Below are 24,751 nucleotides of genomic sequence, written 5' to 3'. Positions count from 1 at the left end.
ATTGAGTTCTAGAATGTTAGGCATGGATTACAAAATTATGTTTTGGACGTGTTTCCAAACAGTTTCCGAAGTGTCAAATACCACGTTTCAGGTACACTAGAGCGATTTATTGTGATTATTAGCTTTGTAGGGCCAACTATTGTTTTTGTTACAAAATATTTTCAAATATTATTAAAAGCTATTTTTTTATCATTGGCTATTGAAAATCACCTAATATTTGACTTATTGATAAATTAAATATAATTGAAGTTATAATTTTAGAATTAAGCCATCAATATATTTTAGATTCGATGTTTGGCTCATTTTATTGTCCTTACGAGGCCCAAGATTGTTTAAACATTTAAATGGTAAAAAAATATAATTTTTAGAAAAAAAATAACAGCTTTTACTGCGTGTCTTTATCTAGAATACTTCTGTCTTCGTTAATTAAAAGAGAGCCAAAAAATAAAAGTTGCATATGATCATAATAAAATTATTCTTAAAATTCTAGTCCTTTTTGTACAATGTAGGGCGAAAAGTTCCATGCTTCAGTACTGGACTCATATTAATAAATGTTTGTATTTTTTTTTACAGTTCCAACGTGGTTTTCAAAAATGTATGAAATTAACTGATCTCAAAAGCTTGATTTTCACAGCATAAAACTGCATTGCACTGTCTCATCACAATCAATGCTGCAGCTTAACAATTGTAAAACATGATTGGCTAATAATAAGCAGCACGAAAAATCTATTAGACGTTAAACAACATGTTTTATTCCGTAGCGGAATACCACGCTGCCATTGGTTAATCGTTACGCGACAAACATATAAAGATAACACACCGTATACATAGTTAGACGGAGTACTATTTCGTCGTACAAATAAATGACACGCAATAGTGAAGAGCCAATAAAAAACGAGGCGCAAATACGTGTTTTTTTATAAATTAAGTGGTCAAACACAAAAACATTTACTAGTTTATTATTTGTAACGGGTTGCTAAATAGTGGTGTGTCTTAGCAGTGAGTGATAACGTAAAAATCGAATGTTTTGATGTCGCGAGGCATGACCACGGCATGACTTCCATGCCCTGCGTACCTACGGAAGGGCGTGCGGTGCGAATTACGTTTTACTATGAATGATTTTATCTCTTTCTAAACTCGAGTGTCTGTGAATGACCGAGTGTAACAGCGAGCGTACCAAATTATGGATTGAAATAGTGTTTGTTGTTGATGTATTATGATTATTTCGCAAAGATAAGATTTTTAACATTAGTGTTATCGTGTTAGTGAGGAATCGGCACGGCTCTACCCACGGAATAAATTCTTATGGTACTACTACGTCGGATTCGTTACGCCGTTCGATTTATCATAACGAGGTACTATTTACGCACTATATGGTGATTATTGTAAGTATTTTTAGTCGTGGCGCGTGTACGCCTCCGTCGACGGTGTTTTACTATTCGTCGTTTATTAGGGTGACTTTCATCATTGGTGTAAACAACTTCAAGGTTATCGGTTGGCATGTGCCAGAGTCGTTAGGTGCGGGACTGGGATGCAGGAGTGATGTCGGCGGCGGGAGGCGGGGGCGCGGGCGCCGTGGTGCGCCAAGGGCACCTGCGGAAGCTGAAGACGATGAAGAAGAAGTACTTCGTGCTGCGCGCGGAGACGCCCGAGTGCTCCGCGAGGCTGGAGTACTACGAGTCGGAGAAGAAGTTTCGCGCGGGAGCTTCGCCGCGCCGCGTGCTGCCGCTCAAGAGCTGCTACAACATCATGCGGCGGCTGGACCTGAAGCAGAAGCACGTCATAGCGCTGTTCACTAGGGAGGAGCAGTTCTGTATCGTGGCGGAGAACGAGCAGGAGCTGCACGCGTGGCTCACCGCCATCCTCAAGCAGCATCGCACTGACGACGCCAGCGACGAGCTGCTCCATCCGATACGTAAGTCCCATTCACATTTGTATTGATCTGTGTCACAATGTTTACTAAAACATGAGTACATGCTGGAATGTTTAAGGTTATGTAGGTAACAATGTCATGTTCAAGTGTAAACCATTGAACATTGATATTATATTTTATTATTGCTTGCCTTAGCAAATGTAAACCATGTCACTTTTGAAGTTATTTTCTTTTAAAAACTTTGTTAGGAGTTGAAAGTTTGTATATAAATGGTCCAATACATAAAGTTATACAACAAACAATAAAGTTAGTTGCAAAATGAAGCATTCCTATGTTATTAATCGTTTCACAAACAACTACCAAACATAGACCAATATTGTAACACTTACTATAGTGTGAAAAAAAACTGTGTAAAAACAGTTATTTTCCTAATTATAATGACTGCTTGAAATAGCAACACAACACAGTTAAAAAGAAACTCTCAACTTATTTCTTAATAATATTCATAAACATTTAAAAGGAAGTTATGCAAAGGAATTGCCTGTTGCCTACTAAAAGTACATTTTAACATAAAATTTAATTAGATATTGAAATAAAGTTCACTGAGTTAATTTTCATATCATAATCTTATTAGGAATTTAGGACCTTATTTAACATCCCAAAAGTTTTTAGCACTCATTCCTCACTTGCCGAATATATGTTCATAAGTACTTTAAAACATTATTGATAGTAAAACCTTGTTTCATGATCTGAAAAACAGATTAGTTAAAATATTCAATTGCAGTGCAATAGGTTTACTGTGACTTATTTTGATTTAATGCATCATCATGGCATTACATGCTAGTCCTCTTGATAGGTATTGTTTTAATGTTAGTGATTCACTTGTTTTTCACAATTCAACACTGCTTTTGATTACTTAAACACCTTTTCTTTACGTCTTCAAGTGAACTAACCTGTAACAATCTCAGAAAACTATAAATCCCATAAATTGTTCTAGACATTTGCAAATTAATAACTACCTACATATATGGATGTTTTGAATACTAATCAGTTTTAGCATATATAAACCTTACTTTTATATATTACCCCTAAAATATTTTTAACTTATTTTTTCGGGTAGTCTTGTTATTAAAGAATTGCATGATTTCCGACCATATCCTAACATTTAACTTGAGTATCTTGCATTGCACAGTGTAAATCATTCTCTGTTTTTATTTAAGCTTATTTATTTACATGTTATGAATTTAATGATAGACAGACTATATTTAGTGGCTATGTATTCTCGTAGTGATATTTTTGTGTCGTATAGTCTCTTTAAGAGTCTTTTATTTTACACCAAATAGTTCTGTAGCTACAAAACAAGTATTATAGGGAATCAAACAATAACAATACATTTGAATTAAGTTGTACTGTATATTATTTAACACGGGCTTTAGTATATATGTGAGGTTGATATTATCAACAGTCATGTGATCAAACAATGACTATCTCATAAATATTTAATTGACTTTTCTCTGGTCACAATTGTCGAACATTGTATAGGTCAGATTTATCTAAAGTATTTATGAATGTCAAGTTTTAATGTAGGTACTTATGTATGAGTATTGAGTATGTTATGAGCTTGATCAAGTAATATGCAACAAACATAACATAAAGTATGAAAAGACATATATTTCATCAAGAAGATAATATGAAAACACATAAAAAATTCCATAGTATATGTGGGAGTCAAGGAACTTAGTGGAAAATATTATGAGTTTTTATTGGTTCTCAATGGAAAAGCACCATACACGAAGTCGCGGGCACTCGCGATTGACTCGGTACCTCAAGACCCTAATAACTTATTACACATGAATAGACAATAATAAGCAACTGTTAACATTCCATAAAAAGGCCAATGTATAATCATGTACTATGGAAATTTAGGCGCGTACGTAAGAGCCGGTGTCGTTGACCCGCGGTAATATTGTGATGCTGCGTAAACGTACGGGCAATCATTAATCATAATACAAGTTGTTTGGTGGTTCGTACTTTGTGATAGGCCCTTTTACACGTTACGATTGTAGGGTGGCCAGGGTCATCCGCTGGTAGGACTTGATTGTAGGATTTTGTTAATACCGATTTTTTTAAATGTGCGCATTCTTGGGAGTAATAGGAAAATAATGTTGATATCGTATCAGTTGCGCACAATTTGTTTGTTGGAGTTAATTAAGGTTTTTTTTAGTTTCTACTCTGCGCTGTTTTTTTGTAGTATTATGTTTACGGTGTGGCCGGGGAGTTCACAGCTATTCGAAATGATTGACTAATGATTAAAATGGAAATGTAGCGGATCATTGTAACGTTGACGTCGGTTTATGGTGTTTGTCTTTACATAATAATGAGCTCGTCACAGATTCAATACTTTGGCTTTGATAAACAGTAACTCTGGACTGGTTTTATTAAAAAATCACATAGTTTCGTACGTCGCTGTGCCTGTCTGCTCTAATAAGTGTGGACAATACAAGCTTCTGAAAGAGAATGAGACACTTAAGGATGACCTCGCTCCGTTTTACGCACTTCTGATTTATGCTAACTGAATTCCTTCTTTAGATAGGTTCGCCCTTCTCCTTTCTTCTCGATTTTTCTGGATGTCGCCTATCGTTTTACCGGGACGTATAATTCCGCCATTCTTTGAGACCACATCTTTTTGGGTCTCAAATTTATTTATGTTTGGATGGCTTTCAGTCGTATTCAAATGTGTGCATGAATCACAAGTCTGCCTTATAGGAGTTGCAAACATCATTTAAGTTTTTCGATCGTTTTTTGTACTGCGACTTGAGCTGAAATCTGTCAAAACGCAATGCAGCAACTATGCGAAAACGGAAATGGCTATCCATTCTAAAAGTGTCTTAGATCTCAGAATATAAATATTTAATGTTTGGAATGTCGTTGTTGTTTTAAATCAGTGATTTATCTGATGTAGTATAATGAGTACAATATGACTTGTTCGATTAATACAATTGTTTGAATGTTTGTGTATATGCGCTGAGCGTCCTATATGAAACTGTTTGTTCAAGCTACCTTGATGGGCGCTTCCGTAGTGCGTAGTACTTAGTTGATACGCACTTGACAGGATATTTTCATTTATTGTTATTAATTATGCATTAGATATATTTGTAATTGTACTGCGTATAAGTATTTACGCTTGATTTAACATCAAGACAACACTTCTCTATTAAATTGCCCAAAGTTCACGGAATGATCTCATATTGGTTGGCTGTTAATTAATTTGTATATGTTTACTGGTGCAGTGAGTAATTGTGTTATTTATTTTGATGTCCGTTAACGATTGTGTTTACTACGATGTACCTACCGCGTGACTAAACTAGATACATCTATGTAGAAGTAAAATTTGCTATTTCTATTGAAGTTTCTCACAAACATGTTTTTCCATACTAGTCACTTCGCGATAGAATGATGTATGAACTGTCTTACTATTAGTTTTATCATAGACGTATTGTCTCAATCCTAAAGGTAGCATATCTTAATAGGTACAAAGAAACAACTTGTTTTCGCTTATTCATTATGTTGTTGACGTTTTCTTGGTTACCTCATTGCTACCTACAAGTTCCTACAAAGCGCTATCCTTGTTTCTGACCCGCACCAGTTACATCATACAAACTATCTGTCTTAGTAACACGGATAGACGAGTGATATAGATCACCACGCACTGAACACTGTGCGCGACGTGTTGCGGGTTCGATCTGTGCATGTACAACAACGTATCCGGAAATGCTAGTTCTTAGATGACATTTGATTTTAATGTGTTTTGAACCTTGACGACACCGAGGCAGTAAATTCATTAAAACAAGATTCTTATAGTTAAAAAAAATTATGTTTAATTATAATTTAATCAATAATTTATTTAATTGCTTCCATTCATACGAATAAGGTCCAAATGTTCAATAATCGTTTACTTTTTGTGTTTACGTACTTAGGAAAATGATTTAGCCTTCAAAATCTAGGTTATTTTTATGGCGAAATCCCCGTTTTGTTCAAGTGATTGCGGTTTACGGCCATGGGAATACCCATTCCCATTACCGTATCAACAAAATAATAACACTTTGAACTAGGCACCGATTTGTGGTTATAAAAACATATTGTAGTTTACGGCTCTCCTCCTCCGTTTCGTGCTAATGTATTTCATCACTTAGATCTCACTGTCCCATAAATCGAATGACGTCCAAGCTTTTTTGTGTCTTTTCTGAAATTAAATGTGGTATCGGGGCAGCCTAGCCTAGCAGCTAGTTGTAATAATTTGGTGGTTAAAAAGAGTCACAATTGTCGATCATCATTGGTTAAGCGCAGTTTTATAGTAGACTGTTGTTGTTGTGAAAGCAAGATGGCGCACTATACGGCGTAGATCGGCGCCTCTCTTTTGCAGCTGTTTAGGAAACGGTGATATTCCTCCATACCCAGTAAATTCGCGGTGAACAGCTAGTGTTTTATATGGTGATAATGACCACAACAATAAATAATTTCCTCCAAGTATTTGTACACAAGGACAATCAGCTGATACTCGCTTATCTTATCGTTGTAACCGTTGCGCCTGATACTCGTAAAGGTTAGGCAGAGGAGTACGATGAGTTTACACAGAGTCTTACATGACTGACCTGCATGAAAATAGTTTCTTTTTATCAAGTCAATCTTACGATGGTTGTATAAGTATGCTGCCATGATAATATTTAAATCTAGATACTCACGAATTCATTGGATTAAAAATGTAGAATATGCGAGTTTTAAAAGTCCTCAAATTCCACTCGAGCAAATGCGTAAACAAAGTCTTGTAAAAAAACATTGCCTCATTAAACTATTTACCTGTTACTCACCTCATAATTTACCTAAATAATTAAAATGTTTACTGTTTTTTCGTACGTAATTACTTTGTCCACATAATTTAAATCATCTTTCAAAGCCATAGCCATAGCGCCATCTAGTGTCATAGATAGTAAACATTTATCACAATAGATAAACGATTGTAGATTGTAGCGTAGAATCATTGATATAGGAATAGTAACATAGATAAGGGAATACGCGGTCGTAATAAAAGTAATGGAGCTTATACACTGGTTCGTTAGGCGGCGAACTTCGTCGGTTTTATACCGGCTGATCTGAGATTACTCTAGTAGTCGGCGGATAGTCGGTTAATCCGATGGCTTTGTATTGCGGACGGACTGACTTGTGCGTCACTTGGTAAGTAGTCCTTCATTACTGAGAATACTATGTATTGTGGACCAGGAAGCCATGATATAGGGTGGACTATGACTTTCCTTTAAGCTCGATTGGAAGAAGAACTGACCTTAGTTAGGTACATATATGACATGGAGTAACTGGAAAGGTTAATTGAATAATGCTTTAGCGTATTCAGCAAATTAGCAAAACATTTGATTTCGAAAATTTCATTTACGGAAAATGTTACCGCTAACGTCAAAGTATCTACATGAGGAAAAGACTTGCAGGTTTACCTTAAATTAAAAAAGTTAGGTATCAAATAAAAGAAAATACTTCCATTTCTATTTGTCATTTCCTTTTAAATATCCTTTGTTTTATAATTTTGTAATCACAATCAATTTTATCGCAACAAAGTCACAAATGAGTATATAAATATGAAAACATGATATATTTAACTCGACTTGTAGATCATTAGGTCATATCAAAGCGCTAATGACCTAGGCATTGTGGTTGTGTGGATGGAAATATTCTGGTCCCTATCAAAGCTTGTTGTGTTTACGCGGTCATTTTGTTTTTAACTATGCAGGTGTGGGTCTCCTTGTTGTGTGACAGTAAATATTTTTTGTACTTAAAATATGATAAGTTGAATTGTTAAAGTTTCGGTGAGTCTAGGAAATATTATTTTTAATTGGTTACAGGGCTGCATATAAAAAACTTAAATGTTACAAAATTGCAATTTCATTAACAATTACTTTTATTTACTTGTCTAAAACAGGTTTGCGTAAACACTGAAATTATTCTAAACCACAAAAACAAGATGTTCAAGGAAAAAAATGAAAAATTATTAATCCATATAGGTATAATGAGTTGTTTGAAGAAATTCTGTATTTTCCAAGTTTGCTATTTATCCTACCTAATATGCTGTTATTTATAAACACAATACCAATTGACGCAAGTTAGATAAAATAAATGTTTGTTCGGAAACATGACCTTAATTAAAGTTAGTCTATTAAAAGAGAAACTAAAATATTCAAGAATCTAGTAAATTAACCATATTGCGTTTTTAGGATATCTGAAATTTATCTATATTTGCTAATATCAATTACAATGCCTAGATGGACCACCATAAAGGGTTCAGTTCTCCAGAATATATTACAATTAATTTTAAACCTTACCTCTAAAGAATAGGGTGTATTTTATATATTTTGCATAAAATGAATATCGTTCTTAACTTTTCCAGAGCATGTGTGGCAAGTATACGTTCAGAAGAAAGGCTTGGGTGCGACGAAGAACATCCAAGGCCTGTACAACTTGTGCCTCACGGACAAGACGCTGACCTTGGTGAAGATCAAGAGTCACAATAATGTGATCAGTGATCTCGGTATCCTGGAGAGAGTTGAATACTCCCTGAAGAATATTCGGAGGTATGTACTAATGATCTGCAATGGCTTCGAGTGTGCGGACGTGGGACCTTATTGAGGCATTTATTTTTTGACTGTTGCCACTCTTAGGAGTGTTCTCCTTAAAGTTCATCACAAAAAGTCCATTTGACTATTTGTGATTAACATAAATTAAGTAAAAGATCCTTATGGAGAGGCCTATGTTCAGCAGTGGAATGCTATAGGCTGAGATGATGATGATGAAGTAAAAGATCAATGCCAGATATTGCAATGCATCTTTAAGAGTTTCACTTAAAAGTCACAGAGGTGTTGTTATGGAAACTTATGACTAACCTTCGACCAATCATGATATTACAGTTTTCGAAAAAAAATAAGAAAGCGAGATCAAAATATGTTCCCAATCATACAATTAATAGTATCCATGTTTATTTATAATCATCGTCTATAATTAATTAGCTTGTTGTGATAGCTTAGTTAGTTGCGGGTGATTGCGACAGATATCCGAGATACAATAAATGCAACTATAATACCAAGTCATGTCTCTAATACATAATTAATTATGCAATTTCAAGTAAAAGATTGTCGGTTTTAATAAGTCTGACTTCAGAGTATTATTTTACACCTCTTGTACGAGTACTCGGGTTACGTAACATCTTATGACCTATACAGTTATGTAGCTATTACTATTACGCTGTTTATCGCCTACAATAATATTTTATTATACTATTTATTGAATGTGACCCTCTTTACACTACCTGTACACATGTATTCAAGTTATTTACGTTTTGAATAACAACTTCATAAATTTTGAATTTTATATTGAATGTGTACGTCACTACAAAATCCTTGGTTTAAAAGTTATATCTTTTATTGTAAAATTAGTTCTTACGTTAATCTTCATGCCTAGGTTTTCCCATATTATATTATGTTCGGCTTCCAGTTCCGTTAGCAACTTAATATGTATGTGGACAGGGAAACTACTACTGACCCTAAGGTCCCATTTCACTGGGTAACACATAATCCCAGTACATCTTACATTATTATCACAGGTAATTTCTCTGGTTTCTCACCTCATCACACCTTTTAAATGTTAGTTTCTCGTTCAATTCTACGACGATAAACGAACAATAATTTATCAACCGCAAAGTGGTATATTTTCCACGTAATGATTTATTTGTGGAATCTTGAAGTTTGTAAATTTGCTCTAGGGGTTTACCCGGAGCTAGTACTAATATACTTACGTAATAAACATCTAGATTTGACATTTGAACGTTGACCATTATGCATAAAAAGGACACAAACGTCAAACAGTTTTTGATGACCGCACTCGCGGTTCGAAAAGTTGTGATGAGCAAACAATGTTAGTATCGATTCTTTGTAGGGAACGGAATTGATTCACTTTTTTATCCTTCAATCCTTGGGAATTGGGAATAAGAAGAAATGTACTAGATGAAGATATTTTCTATAACTCCTGTTTATACATCTGAAAGAAGAATCAAGGAGATTCCAGTCAGTAAAAAGTCCAAATACGAAAAAAAATACGTATTCGTCACAGGTGTGAATGTGTGTCATTACTTTTCCATCACATTAAATCCTACGATATAATATTATGACGAAACCGCCTTACGTGTTCAAAAGATAAACGAGGTTTGACGTCATAATACTGTTGATCACGAAGTCCCGATCTGAGAAAAGTGAATAATTGTTTTGATATCCTTCATGTACTCGCGGTGTACTCGACGCTGTTTCTTAGAATTAAACAGGCAAACGATTTTAGTCGTGAATGTATTTTTAATGTTTGTTTTCCTATTACCTATTATGGTATGTCTTGTTAAGTGCATTCCTCGAATTGGTATTGTGTCTTAATATTTTAATTATTATCTAATAGGATTGCATATTATACACGTTTAATCTTGTTGCTAATTGTACCGCTTGTTGTCTAAGTTATGGTATATTTGTGGGTGTTTTCTTATCAGGCTAGCGGTTAGATTTTCCTAGGAAAATCACAAAAATACTTACATAACTCATATTGACTGATAATGTAGGTGATACAATTCGAACCGTTTCTGTTAGAGAGGAACTAATTCTAAACAATAATGAACAAAAAAATTACTTTAAACTATTTTTTTGTAAATCTTCTTCAGGCATAAGTAAAATAATTTGTCCTTATTTAAATATGATTTTTGAGCGTAATAATTGATTCGCCTACCCTCACTGAAAGGGTCGTCCTTTCAGTGATGAAGCTGTGGAACAGAAAAAGGTGCAACAAACTCCTCAGCACACTCTAGTATAAAAAAATGGGGTCGTCCTAACTAAACTAATGAAGAATAACTCAAGACATTGCTTTTTAGGGCTAATGTTGCTTGATAGATATATTTTCTTAATTAAATCTTAAGACCAATTTTAAGTAACCATCTCAGTACATCACATTGAAAAGCAAATTCAAATAAATTGCCTATAATTGTTATAGATGTGGCGATTCCGAGCGTTTCTTCTACATGGAGGTTGGCAGGCAGACGACGACCGGCGCGGGAGAGCTGTGGATGCACACTGACGACTCCAACATCGCTCAGAGCATGCACTCCACTATATACCAGTATGTTATGTTCTATTTGTCTGATAAAAGTATTACACGGATAACCAAGTGGTAAAAGTTACCCGCTGTACGCGACGTGTCGCGAGTTCAATCTCCGTGCTGGACGAGCATTTGTGTGATCCACGATAATTTGTTGTGAGGATACAAGGATTTAAGCGCGACAGTGCGAGTGTCGTTTGAAAAATAACAAAAAAAACAGACTAGATAGTTTTGGAAATTCCTCACTTAGCACGTTTACCAGATTTTTCATTTTTTTTGATAAAAGGCATGTAAAGTCGATTTTTGATTCGTTAATGCAACATCAACGAAAAGACACCAGAGTGTAGGTTTATTGGTATGGCGGTATTAAAGGTGACCTACACATAGATCCTCTGTTTTAGATTAATAAGAACCTAAAGCTATAAAATGTAGCTAACTAGGTTACACAGTGTTTTATAACTTAACCGGGTGTTTAATAAACACATTAACGTGGCCTATTTGAAAAAAAATACTAGTCTGGCAGAAGGCCTGAATTATTATAAATATAGAAATGTTTTTAACTGCAATGTTGGAAGCACACTTAAATAATCTAACTTAAAGGGCTAATCGTGTCTTCTATCAACCACCATTCTTAAAATGTTAGAGCAGCAAAACCTTAGTACATGATAATATCGGTCTGAAAATATCCCACTTTTGGGCTAAGGCCAGATAGAGAAATACAAGAGCAGTGAGTGAATTTTAAACTGTTTTAAATATGTACATAGCCATTGCTACATATTTAATTTACATATATTACTTTCTTTCTATCACCTATTTTTGTCGTAGGGGCCAGAGGGCCCAAAATTGTTATCCATTTCATATTTAAGACTATAACATTTTGGAGTACAAATACAGTATTAAAATACCTGGAAAACGTTATAAATGTATAATTTATCTAAATTATGTAACGTTAGGCATATTTATCAGGATTGCCCGACTGCTTTCGGACATAACACCCATATTCATTTATCATAGCTGATGCGGCGATAAACCGTTATTTCATTCAAGTATCCTCACGAAAATTACCATAAAAAAGTGTCATCTATTTCTAAATACTCCAGTGCCATGCGCAACTGCGCTAAAGAGACTGAGAACGAGCGCGACCACATCGTGCTGCCGAAGCAGGCGGACGCGCTGCCCGCGCGCCGACAGACCTACTCCGACGGACGCGGCCGCGCCGGGCTCAGCGGTAAGCGGGGCGAGGGTACAGGGGGACATGGTGCTACGGACAAGGGCTGTGTTATAGTAGCACTGAACAACTGCATTCAATCCTCGGACACGATGACCGATGAGCAAAACTCTTTTGTGTTTATAGTTTTTTTCATCCAAATTTAAATATAGACTGAACAACTGTCTTCACTCCCAAACTTTATTTTGTTTCAGTCGAGTTTTTTCTATCTCATTAATGTTAGTAGCAGGTTTCTCTTGGAATGCCATATCCAAGTATAACATAACCCTTTATGAAGTCGCACCATGTATTACCAGGGAGGCATTTTAACGTAGCTCATCTAGTTAGTTGCATTAGACCTTACCATAGTAGTTATAAGGGCTATTTTCCAAAAACTCTAGTACATTGTAGAATAGTTTACTGCTTGCATTCATGTCACTTGTAGATTAGTTGCTTGTTATTTAGAGTAGAACACTTGTGGTTCAGTGACTAACATTATGTTCAATTTCGTCCATAAAAATGTGATAATAAACGAATAATTTTGTAACTAAGTTAGAGATTAAGCACTTACATCTGAGTATGGAATATAAAATATTATTGATTGATGTACAGAAATATTTTAAAAATGTATAGTAATAATATTAAGTCAATAATTGAAGGATTACCTTAAGCGAGTGATGCAGATAGTTTTATTCTTTAAAAGTGAAGTGAGCGTAGTGAGTGTGAGGGTTAGTTAGCGGGCTACAGTGGGTGGTGTTGCAGAGGGGCTGTGCGTGGGCGCGTGCATTAGGCAGTGCGTGTGCGCCAGCAACAGCGCGTCGCTGGACGAGCCGGCCGCGCCGCCGCCGCCCGCCAGCCTGCCCGGTACTGCCCGCACATACCCGCTACACATACACTACTGGTTCTGCTCTACCGCCTTATTCACTAAACAACTACTTCTTTTCGTATCGATTTATATTATGTCATACCTAATTAGCGCAGGAGCTAAAACTGCTATTTTAGGTTTTTTTAAGCAGAGTATGGATAAATTGAAATATAGTTTTGAATAGAGCGGTGTATGTATGTATGTATTTGGATTGATATGTCAAATTTCAAACTAGTTCATTTAAAAATACGGTCAGAAAATAAACGGCTGAATCAATCAGCTGATTTAACTTAACTGTTTCTTGAAGATATCTTTGTAAACAATAAATATTTATTAAATCGTAAGTTATTTTAAATGAACTAGTATATAAGCAAAACCAGTAGTGAATATTATTTTGCTAACAGTACAAAGCCCAGACATGTTTATGTCATTTAGCGTTAGGTATCGACGAGAATGGACGTGTGTTGAGTTGATTAACTGATAGTTGAATGATAGTTACACTCACATGGTTTATTTATTTTGTGGTCGTCATGTGAAATCTGTCCTTTTTACCTTTACTTTTCTTCTCACAAAGTTCTTATAATTCTGTTGTTTAGGGAATTTAATATCCCAATAGTTTCTGATATTTCATCCAAAACCGTAGTACAGATAAGTAGAACAACAGAATTATTTTCATTTTTTTTGTCTAATAAGTCACTCCGTGATTTTTTGAGACTAAGTTCGTGATTGCCTCTTATATCTTTCGTGGACTTGAAGGAGTTACTCTTGAGTGATGTGATCGCTATTTAGAGAATTTATAGTAAAAATATTGTACAAATTTAACGTGTGTCTGTGTAACTAAAACATTGCACGTTTACGAACAATATTTACTACCTAAAGTTTTATTGTCCTATTAAGTTTAACCTATGTTTTAAACATTAACATTCGACTATCATTGATCAGAACTTGACTTAACTACCAGCTTGCCTGCTTACGAATCGATGTACTAATTACTGTGCCACTAATATTGTATATTAAGCTTATAGGGTCAATAATTGTAGAAAATTGTATACATTTAGGATATCAGTTTCATACTTCAAGGCATGTCTGTATACTTATTTAATCGATTTTATATCGATATTGTTGCATTGTAATATCAGTAAAATGTAAGAAATTATTGACCCAGTGTATAACAAGTAACAAGCTATCGCCAAAATATTAATATGACATATCAAAGGCTTTCAATTGAAGGGTCTTTTATAATTGGCTTATTTGAATGGAATGACGAACCTGCTTAATCAATGTCAAATAACATTAGTTTATAACTATTGTACTAATTATGCGTATTTATAATTATTGATACATTTGTATATAGGATGTAAGATGCTGTATAGAAACATAAGCTTTTGCTTATAAATCAAATCCGTTGCTGTCCACTAATGCAATAGATACCATTTTTAAATTTTAAACAAGTAATGTGGAGTTATTAAAGTGAATCTAGAGTATGAGATGAAGCTGGATTTCAGTAACGATTTATGCTGAAGCGTAGAACTAAATAACTTATCATGAAATTGGGCAAAATTAATTCATCTTCATTACATGAACGAAACAACTAAACTTAATTATAATAATATTTTATTTAAGTAATCGATCATAGGACCCGTTCTTATACAACTGTTAAAACGTTTAGGTAAAACAAAAGACATCTTCTGAACATTGCGAGTGGACAGTAACAAACCTAAAACGATCATTGTAATTGGAACTCATTGTTCATTTGAATTAGGTTTTATTTTGCTTGCATGATATTGTCGACGCATCATGTCCATGGTTGGTTTGCATGACTCGGGTGGTAACGGCCGCGATGTCGTGTTGTCTAAGTGTTGTCATACATACTACAGCCATATAATGTGTGTTAGGGTTTGGCTTAATTATTTATATACTTTGAAATTGGTCTAGATACTTTATACTATTCAAGTTAATCTCTTACTTCAGGGTTACTTCTAATACTTTGCTCATAATACAATATTAGCCTGCAATAATTTTTAGCAGCATATGTTTTTCAGAAAAAAATATAAGGAATACTCAAAACTGAAACATCTGAGAATGGCTAGTTTGATTCTGACTTACTCTGTTGGCTAAGCAACCCAAAATGTGTCTTGGCCTCTGACTATACGAGAGATCGCCACTTCTCGCCAGAATTTTCGCCTCAACTATATCACCCCAGCAACACCTAGGTCAGCCAACAGGGCGTCTACCTACTGGCCGACTAGTTTGATTCATTTAACTGCTATGGTTAATTTAGAAAAGACGCGATATAGTTTAATTAGAGTGTCCAGAAGTAAATAATTTTGCCAAACCAAACATTGATCACAATGACATGTTATAAAGATGTGGCATAGACAAAAACGTCTACATATAAACTTGTCTGAGCATTTTATTATGAAAGCAGTGGTTCATTTAATTAGTTGACACAATCATAGGCTCTTCATAAACACAGCTTAACCCATCAAATAATAAAATCTGTTAATATAGTTGCTTTTGACTGCAGTTTTACTGTTCCCTTATCATTCTTGTTCAAATTTTTAACCTGTTTCAATGTTGTAGATAGTATTTTCAACAACATGCTTTATGCGATCACATCCCACCTCTTAAAGTTCTCAACAAGCCTCGTGTTGTGTCTGGGCTAATAAAACGAACCATGATAATTTATATTTGACCAATGAATTTTGAACTATTCCATGATTTGATTGTGTTGGTTCCCGTTCAGTTTGTAAAAACAATGCCACATCTTTGGGGAGGAGTTATAATCAGATGTGAGCGATGGCGATCCAGTATCTATTTTTCTCTTACAGATTGAAAAAAAAATATAATATGTATGTTGGGCGCCATTGTTGACAGTCATACATAACCTCATAACGAGCGCACCGGGTGTCGTGGGTGCCATATGTTTTATTTGTCGCTTATCATTGTCTTTCGCAGCCGAAAACCAGAATAACACACTAACAGATAAAACAGAGAACACAGTAAGGGTAATAAAACATCACCGAACAGAGTCGTTGCCTACTGGATACCCGCTATTCCAAGAGCCGCTGAAGATCTCGCACGGGCGGACGCGCTCGGAGCCCTTGACCGGCGACGAGGTAGACCGCGTGCTCGGGGAGAAGGGCGTGACCCACTCCTCGTGTAAGGCCATCAATGGGATGGACTCCTCGCTGAAGAAGACGCAGTGGTCACGCCGCGCTAGCACGGGGACGCGCTTACATAAACTGTCGCCGGCTCATTCTAAGAGTATGTATTTTTTGGGGGCGTTCATACGACTTGAGACTTATTTATAAAACATGCTGTATGTAAAATGTAGTTTGAATGAACATGATGTTACAATCTTAAGCTGACATTTCGACTTAATGGCAGATAGCATATAGAATGTATTGAAAAGTAGACAAAAGAAATAGTTTTATCAAGGGGTATACACAATATGGACGCTCCCTTGTCACGCATATCCATATTAACCGTACATTGCACAGCACATTACTAACCTCTTTGTTTAAGATTGCCAGACGACAATATTTTTAGTCGAATAAAAATATTGTAAGCTGGCAATCCACGTGTGTTGGAATGTTTGAGTTGCGTTGTGTGAGCACGCTTACAAACAAAAAGACAGACAAATTTTGTGTGCATGGCTTTATGTCCGCTTTCTTGATTTGTGATTGTGGCTTTTTAATAATATTGTACATAAATAAATAAAAAACAGTAATACGAGGTGAGTTTATAAAATAAGAACTTATTAAAACACTATCTTAATATTAATTTCTTTATATTTTTTAATTGCAACTTTTTAAGTAACTTTTAATGTATTTATTGTAATTTAAGTTTTCCTGTATTATTATTCATTTACTTTCATGTTTCCTTATTTGAATGCTTTGCTTCTTTTTCATATAATATTTATTTATTACGGCATGTCCTATACCTATCCCAGTAGTTTGATAAATTTGATTACACTCTACAGATTGTCGAACATATTATTTGAAGTACATGATTTTAAAGACATGACTTAATTATTATTCTCAGTTTCTGTTCAGGCATAATTGAAATGATTTTGGACCGTGGCGAGAACTTAAAACAACTCAGTGTACCAAAATATTTACCATGATCGGGTTTTATTGTTCAATTATAAGTATATATGAAGGTATCAAGACAGTATAAACTTCTAATTAGGTAACAATACTCAAACACGGAAAAAGCTTATGAAAGGTCCAGCACTTTGCAGTAGCATGCTGTTCAAAATCAATAACTTCACAAAAATCCACTGCCTGTTGATCGATGACACTTTACACACGAGTACACGATAAACGAATATCACCTCTATAATAACAGCATTTAGATACAATTTGCCTGAAACTTCAACTTTACAATTGACTTTACACGATATTGAACTCTACACCACAGTCTTAACGTTCATAATACATCACCCGTTCATGTCTAAGTATTTTCGACGTTTGCTCACAGACGCGGGTACGCTACGGAATCGCTGTGACAGTATGCCGTCGCGTGCTTGTTCCTCCTTCGAGGTGGAGAGGCCGCCACAGAGATATACGGAACTCGAAGGTAAGGGAACAAGACGTGGAAGAAAGGAGGTTAAAGGAGATTTAGACCCAAAAAAATTGTCGCGGTGGCCTTGCGGTTCTTTGCATGGATTTGTATGTATAAGGTGCAGGTTCGTTCTCAACGCAGGCAAGGTACCGATGGGACTTTTTCAAAGTTAAACGAAGTTTCTCAATTATTTTAAGAATGAATGAATTAGAAAACATCGTGAGGAAACCTGGATTCACAATAATGTAATCTGAAATTGCCAAACCGCAGTGAGGTAGCGTGGTGATGAGAAACAGTAATAGGTATAAACTTCTTTAAAACAAACTATTCGTAAATTAAATGTGTATATATTCTTTTTTGTCTGTTATTCCTCAGGTTTGGATGTATCTCGGGATGAAGCCGACTCGATGGTTGAGTGGTACAGGACACCTCGAATACCAGAAGAGCCGGATAGCTGTGACATTTCAAGAGACTTTATGAGGTGAGTTCTCATAGTTTTATTACTTGAATGTTAAAGAAGTCTGTTTATAGAAATACAAGACGAGACTGATGTACTTTTTAATGTATAAGTTGGACTAAAAATCGGTGTTATCCCCCAGCGCGGTGCTAGGCTCAGGCTCGCTGGCGCACTCGCGCACGTCGTCGCTGGGCGAGGCGGGCTACCTGCCCATGGCGCCCGGACACGAGCCGCTCGCCGGCCTCGTGTCCGCCTCCAGCGGCTCGCTGTGCAGCGGGACGCCCTCCACCGACCCACGGTTTAGGTACGAGCCTATTCATATCTATTTACCATTCATTGAATTCGGAAGAATGTGCGTAGTAACTAGCGTGTCCGTCTGTGCAGTGAGTACCAGCTGGAGCCGGCCACGTCGCACATCGCGGCGGAGAGCCGGCCGCCGCGCGCCTACAGCGTGGGGTCGCGGCCCGGGACCGCGCCCGCGCCCGAGCCCCGCCACCGCGCCTACAGCGTGGGCGCCCGCGCGCGCCCCCCGCGCCACCCGCCGCACCACGCCCACCGCGCGCCCACCACCGACCACATGGAGATCGACTTCTCCGCCAACTCGCCCGCCAACAGGGTCAGTGCCGCGCACGACTACCTCACCCTCGCCTCACTTCTCCTCGGGGCCACTAAACTTAACCTCTATGTCCAGGTGATTGCTCGGACCCCTCCGACGGCCTGCTTCGTGGAGCCGAGGCCGAAGACAAATGTCGACGAATACGTCGACATGTCACCGCGAAACGCCGGATACGTAGAGATGCGGCCCGGCTCCCCGCTGGCGCGCTCCCCGCCGCTGGCGGCCATGACTCCGCTAGCCTCGCTGGGCGGGCTGGCGCCGCTCGGGCACCTGGCGCCCATGAGCGCGCCCGTGCCCGGCCCCGCGGCCACGCCCGAGGGCTACGTGGAGATGAACTACGGTCGCGCGGCCACGCGGCCCATCGCCATCGGCGCGGCGCGGCCCCCGCCGCCGCTGGCCGCGTCCCCGGACGAGCGCCGCCGCACGCCGCACGGCTCGCAGACGCTGTTCGACATGTCGCTGGACTCGCCCGCCTCGCCGCAGGACGCGGACGCGGCCGACGCGCTGGACGACGAGGCGCCGCACCAGCCGCTGTCCACCGTGAGCGAGGCCAGCGAGGAGCCGGCCGCGCCGCGCGCGCCGCCCGCCGTGTCCGTGTCCCCGCAGTACGTGACGCTGGCGCGGCCCGAGCCCTGCGCGGAGGAGCTCTCCTGCAACCCCACCGCCACCAAGACGATGGCCAGGGTGGCCGACCCCGTGGACACCAGAGGTCAGTACAGTGTAGGGCCGTGCACGTGCGGAGCGCGGGTCCCGGCGACACGTACTGACGTGTGGTGTTGCGCAGCGGAGGGCGCGGCCGCGCGGGTGCTGGCGGGCGGCGGCGCGGGCGCGGCGCGCTTCAGCGTGGAGGGCGGCGTGCACTACGCGGCGCTGGACCTGGAGCCGCGGCGCGCGGCGGCGGCGCCCGCCATGCGCGCCTACACGCAGATCGACTTCCTGCGCAGCGAGAAGCTGCACGCCGCCGACGCCACGTAGTCGCGGACGCGCCCCTGTGCCGGTACACTGTTTTGAACAAATACTTTACGCACAAGCATGTTTCAGTAGTCCGGAAGGCTGATGTGAGAAGAGTATGGAACTGTCGTTTGCTAAGAGTTTTGTATTTATTTGTGTAATATTGTAGCATGACTTAAGGCGCTGTGCCGGCGAGGACGATGTACGTCAGATAAAGTGTTGATGGATATGCACCTTCAAACGGCCCTCTCGCCTCCATAACAAACCGTGCACTTTGAGGTTAACTAGTGCTCCCTTTCTTACTCCTATTGCTTCACAAATCTGTATCATTTCTTTTTCTTTTTTACAATTCGGAAGAATTAAGTTTGCATTGTGGCAAAAAAAACTGTTAAAAAAATGGACTTTACCCACTGCATTACTACACTCCAAACGCTTTTGTGTTAAGTATGTGATTCTGAAAAAAGGGTTTTTTTTCCTTTACCTGACAAATGTACCCGTCGGTCCTCTTCCCTCAAGTTACCTCAAAGCGTGCGTCTAACAAGCTTCCACTGTATACAAACAATTGACATCAGCCTTTATCTCAAAGAAACGGTTTGATGGTATACTGAGCGATATCCTTCACACTTATTTCTTAGGCCGGTCTACACGGCGAATACTTTACAGTACATTGCGGAACATGTACACGTCAAAGTATGCGTCGCTGGAGGCGCGCCTGAATCTTGTATTAGACTCGATGTCGCTTGCTTCTGTTACTATAAAATAGTACACACATTTTGTTATTAATTTTATTATTATTACATTTTTATTATTATTGTTATGAGACTTCAGTGATACGTTTGTCTAGCAAACATATATAAATATATGATATGACACTAAGAAATTATACTAAGTCTAACTCCAAAAGTTTTCACTAAATTAATTAATACATTATCATGTTACTTTATTCATTTGTAATTAAATATTTATTTCTTTAGATCTTAGCATATTATATCTCTCTAGTACAATCGCGGAAAATCATTAAGGTATAAAGTATGAATATTCGTGCACGGGAATGTTTCAGCGACATGTTGACGCGTTGGTTCCGTAGTGGACTTTTAAAAGGTGATTTTTATTGTAATAATTATAATGCCACGGTTGTGAAAGAGGCCTAACAATAGTTGGTACAATACACGATTTATGTTCCGGTGACATACTGCCTACTGTGTTCTTAGAATACTCTGTGCAATTTTAAACACGATATAAATGTTATTTCTACACTGTTATTGTTTGTTATCTGCTATTTGTGTTCCGTTCGTGGTTAACACTAGTTGGGAGCTGAAACAGATTCTATCGTGAAGTATCGACGTTAAGTCTCCGGTTCTATTTAGATGACGCATCATTAGCGCAAGCTCGTGTCATTAAAGCTGCGCTCATAATGTTATCTGAATTTTGCCTTATTATTAAAACAAATTCATATTCAGAAATCACAAATTATTTAATTGTTATAGTACGATAAAAGAGTATATTCGTGTCAATATTACATTAATATTTATAGAGCAAAATCAATAAAAAATATTTAATAGAGTAATCCCGAACGGAACATGTGTGGCTCGGTAAGTGATCGCGCGCAACTATCGCTTACCGAGCTAACAGTCAAGTTAGACAATGATAATGAGGAGTTATTCGAGCTTGCTGTTCGGGGAATGTTTCTAAAACAAACTCTTTTAATTTACTATTTTCCTCTGCATCAAAACAAATCCAATAACACAAACTATAGTCTCCGTGACCCGACAACTTGCGGCCGGGCTGCTGGTAATGCCCTCTATGTAGTCAGTTACTGTTCCTCTTCGAAGAGCAAGCTCATATAACATCAACGTAAATTATGTGTTCAATACAAATCTGTTTTTATCTTATAACTGCTGTTTATATCCGAGAAATTATTATAGGAATATTTTTTAATAAAAAAAGTTGACATTTTAAACACATAGGTGGATATTATTATTTATTATTAATAATTATTTTCTACTTGTTCCGAGGCTTCGATGCGATGGATTTTAAACAGACGTTGACATTGGTTATTTTGTTGACTAAAGTGTATTATTTATGTTCAAGTTTTATCTTTGTGTTTTTATTTTATCTTTAATTAGTGTCCGATCGTTTTGTTCCAATGGCTTGTGTCATAGATATTGATAAATTAATAAAGTGAATATGGTGAACAGTTTTCCTAGTTCACAAGAGTTAGCCAGGAACAAAAATAAACGGACATTTTGCATGTAAACAGATATTTGTTATTATTTTAAGTGATTTTTATTGTTCATGTGTATCATAATGCAACATCGCGAAGCTTCGTGTACAAGTGAAGGCAATGGGCACCGCGGCCGCGTTGTCGAGTAGATGAAATTGTATCGTTATTATAATACTGATAGTTACATGCGGACATATACATTATTATATAATATACATATAAGCGATTGTTGTACAATAGTTCAATTTCCGTTATGTTTTAAAAATTAAGTGCAATTAAATGTAATGAAGGTAGTGCGCTGAAAAAAGCTTTGGTCAAAATAATCCACTTTTGTAATGACTCGTAAAATAAACATGCATTTAGTTGGGGGTTTCGATTTTCAGAAGTGAATCTAAATCTGGTAATACTGGCTGGTGTTACCAGTTTTGAAAATTAATTGTTCACATATCGACAAGTGAATAGAAAAAATACATTTTTCAAGAAAACTGAGATGTCAAATCCCTTTGAAGAAAATAATTATTTCAAAGAGAAACTTTTTTCAGTGCACTTGTACAGCGCCTATCGCGCGTAAGCGCGTAAACCTATGACGGAATAAAGCAGAATGTTCTACATTCCGACATAAACAATACGACTAGCCTCCTGTGTTCAAATACCCTCAAACTTGTGAACTAGAATACAAGTTTCATTTGCCCGCGCTCGATTTATTAAAAAAGTAATGGGACCTGTATAATAATGCGTGACTGAGTCAACACCAAATTTTTATATTAAAGTAATGTTATTTATTCCCGTGTAAGCGAGGGAAAAGTCTTGTGACGAATAACGTAAGACTTCTCTCTCTGATTGTACTGTAAAATGTAAGCTTTAAACGTATGCCAGATTACAGCACAAGTTCGTTTGTATAGAGTAATAGTCGTATGTCGCTTAGGGGTCGATACTCTTGTACACTGAGGGAGTTTTCTAAATAGCCAATTTATAAATACGTCCATGCACTTTTGGTCGACTGATAACACGAGTAGTTGAATTTAAATACGGCCTTCGAAGGTTACGGAACATAAGGATTGTAAAGAGAACTCCCGTCGCGCCTGTGACGGCCCAGACGACTGTAGTCCCGATTCATCGCTGTTATCGACGTCATCACGACTTGACGTGTGTAGTATAGTACAATTGGCAAGGCCACTGTTTTACATTTTTGTATTTTAATATTTTTTTAGGATGATTAACTTGCTCTCGACTAGAGAGCTCGTCTGTAGCGCTGGTTGAGGATCGTAACGAACATATCTTATGTGTTGACTTTAGTAAGTGTTCCAGGTAGCTTGTACTTTAGGCATATGATCATCTAGGCAGTTAATTTTAAATAGTGTTAGTGATTTATAAGAAAGTAAATTTCAAAGTTTCCAGGTACACCCTGTATTAATTAATATCGGACTTTAAGTCATAAAAAACCATTGAAAAACTGAGGAACCCGTTCAAAAATATACCCAACCTAACCTAGACTAGATAATGTAATGTCAGTTTTTGTTATTTAATAACAGACATATCCCCTTATGAAAGTAAGTTCACAGCGATACTCAACCAGCTAGTTTAGATAAGCCAATTCGCAGATTGCTAGTGCCACCTCGCAGTTACGTAGTACCATGTTTAGATACATATTGTAACACTAATATATATTGTGTATTATATTATACATTTACTTTTATTCCACGTAGAGTAAGAAGTGTTGAGTTTAACGTAGGTGTAAGGATAGACGGGTACGGACGGACGATAGATAGCGTTATGTAGAAGATTGGATAGAATCTCCTTTTAAAATATGCCAACAATCCTCGACACCACAGATAAAGCACAAAGATTTTGGGCGTGTTCGGAAACTGAAATTAGCGCTGTGAAGTTCAACGAAAAAAAAGTTAAAGTAAATCCTTTTCTTTGCAGAAAAGTTATTATGTAATAATTAATTTCATCACATATGGCAAGGATTATATTTCCTTAGGATAAATCTAGAAAATATTTCCTAATGAACATTGTTGTCAATTGTACAAGTTGCTAATGTTAGGTCCGCACGCATGCCGCCTCTTTGCCGATACGTAGAAAGGTCACAAAACAGATGTACAGGAGAATATCAAACGCAGCATATTCTAAAAGGAGCTTTTGGCTACATTTGCATTGGTGAGACTTGTATTATGCGACATCGAAAGCTAGTGTGAATGCGGCCTTATTTTAATATATTTATAATTATAAAAAATATACAAAATGATTTACCAAACTCCGTGTGTTACGTCATGACAAGTGGAGTTGTTTTTAAGAAATCTATACTAGTCCCATTGCAAGTTAAACAGAATTTTTGCATAAAAATGTTCCTGTAAACGGCGTAAAGGTTTTTTATAAGGTTTAAATATAAGTTTAACTATTGTAACGTCTAGAACAGTTTCTAAAATAGTTGTTTAGTACCTGGGGATGAGTCGACACGCTATGCTGCGAGCGCTTGCTGTGACGTCGCCGGCGTCAGCGACGCGGATCACGACACGATGAGGCAAATTCTGTTGTTTTGAAATGAAAAAAAATATTATATTTTTTTACAAATGGTGCTACCGTTTTGTGTTTTAGTCGATGATAGCTTAGCCGCTCCTACTGCCATGTAGATAATGTGAAGTAACGTTGCGTGGCGCGTGAGACGCGCGCGCATATCACAATCTGTTAGAGATATAGTGAACATCACCACACTGAGCGTACGATAATCTAGGTGTAATTATAGCTTTTGTAACCTGCAACGTTGTTCGCGACCTCTGGCTCATAGCCTGCTCTCTGGCTT

The 24,751-nt window shown here is 37.6% G+C and overlaps 1 protein-coding gene across 9 annotated transcripts; it reads left to right on the top strand.

The window, feature by feature from the left end:
- The first annotated feature begins 797 nt into the window (after positions 1-797).
- On the top strand, positions 798-24,260 carry LOC113497656 (insulin receptor substrate 1-B). 9 transcript variants are annotated; one of them, XM_026877319.1, is made up of 12 exons: positions 798-1,385; positions 1,510-1,915; positions 8,325-8,508; positions 10,955-11,080; positions 12,160-12,287; positions 13,029-13,130; positions 16,090-16,398; positions 17,617-17,715; positions 18,076-18,181; positions 18,300-18,461; positions 18,542-18,773; positions 18,849-24,260. In XM_026877319.1, exons 2-12 carry the CDS (start codon positions 1,543-1,545, stop codon positions 19,746-19,748), a joined length of 2,721 nt encoding a protein of 906 aa, XP_026733120.1. In that variant the 5' UTR covers positions 798-1,385; positions 1,510-1,542; the 3' UTR covers positions 19,749-24,260. The 9 variants fall into 9 exon arrangements, with proteins under 9 accessions (XP_026733120.1, XP_026733119.1, XP_026733122.1 ...); XM_026877318.1 differs by having other exon boundaries at positions 1,488-1,915; XM_026877321.1 differs by having other exon boundaries at positions 800-1,915; positions 18,849-19,482; positions 19,558-24,260.
- Positions 24,261-24,751: the final 491 nt, after the last annotated feature.

Source organism: Trichoplusia ni, chromosome 9 (genome assembly GCF_003590095.1).
Source record: "Trichoplusia ni isolate ovarian cell line Hi5 chromosome 9, tn1, whole genome shotgun sequence".
Lineage (NCBI taxonomy): Eukaryota > Metazoa > Arthropoda > Insecta > Lepidoptera > Noctuidae > Trichoplusia > Trichoplusia ni.
The sequence above is the reverse complement of the archived record's forward strand: the minus strand, read 5'-3'. Positions and strand labels throughout refer to the sequence as shown.

Excerpts from the sequence above, each read along its gene's own strand:
- LOC113497656 (XM_026877319.1), top strand. The coding sequence starts at position 1,543 with ATGTCGGCGGCGGGAGGCGGGGGCGCGGGCGCCGTGGTGCGCCAAGGG. Across the intron at positions 12,288-13,028 it reads CGGCCGCGCCGGGCTCAGCG|AGGGGCTGTGCGTGGGCGCG; the intron begins GTAAGCGGGGCG and ends GTGGTGTTGCAG. Across the intron at positions 18,774-18,848 it reads CCAACTCGCCCGCCAACAGG|GTGATTGCTCGGACCCCTCC; the intron begins GTCAGTGCCGCG and ends CTCTATGTCCAG.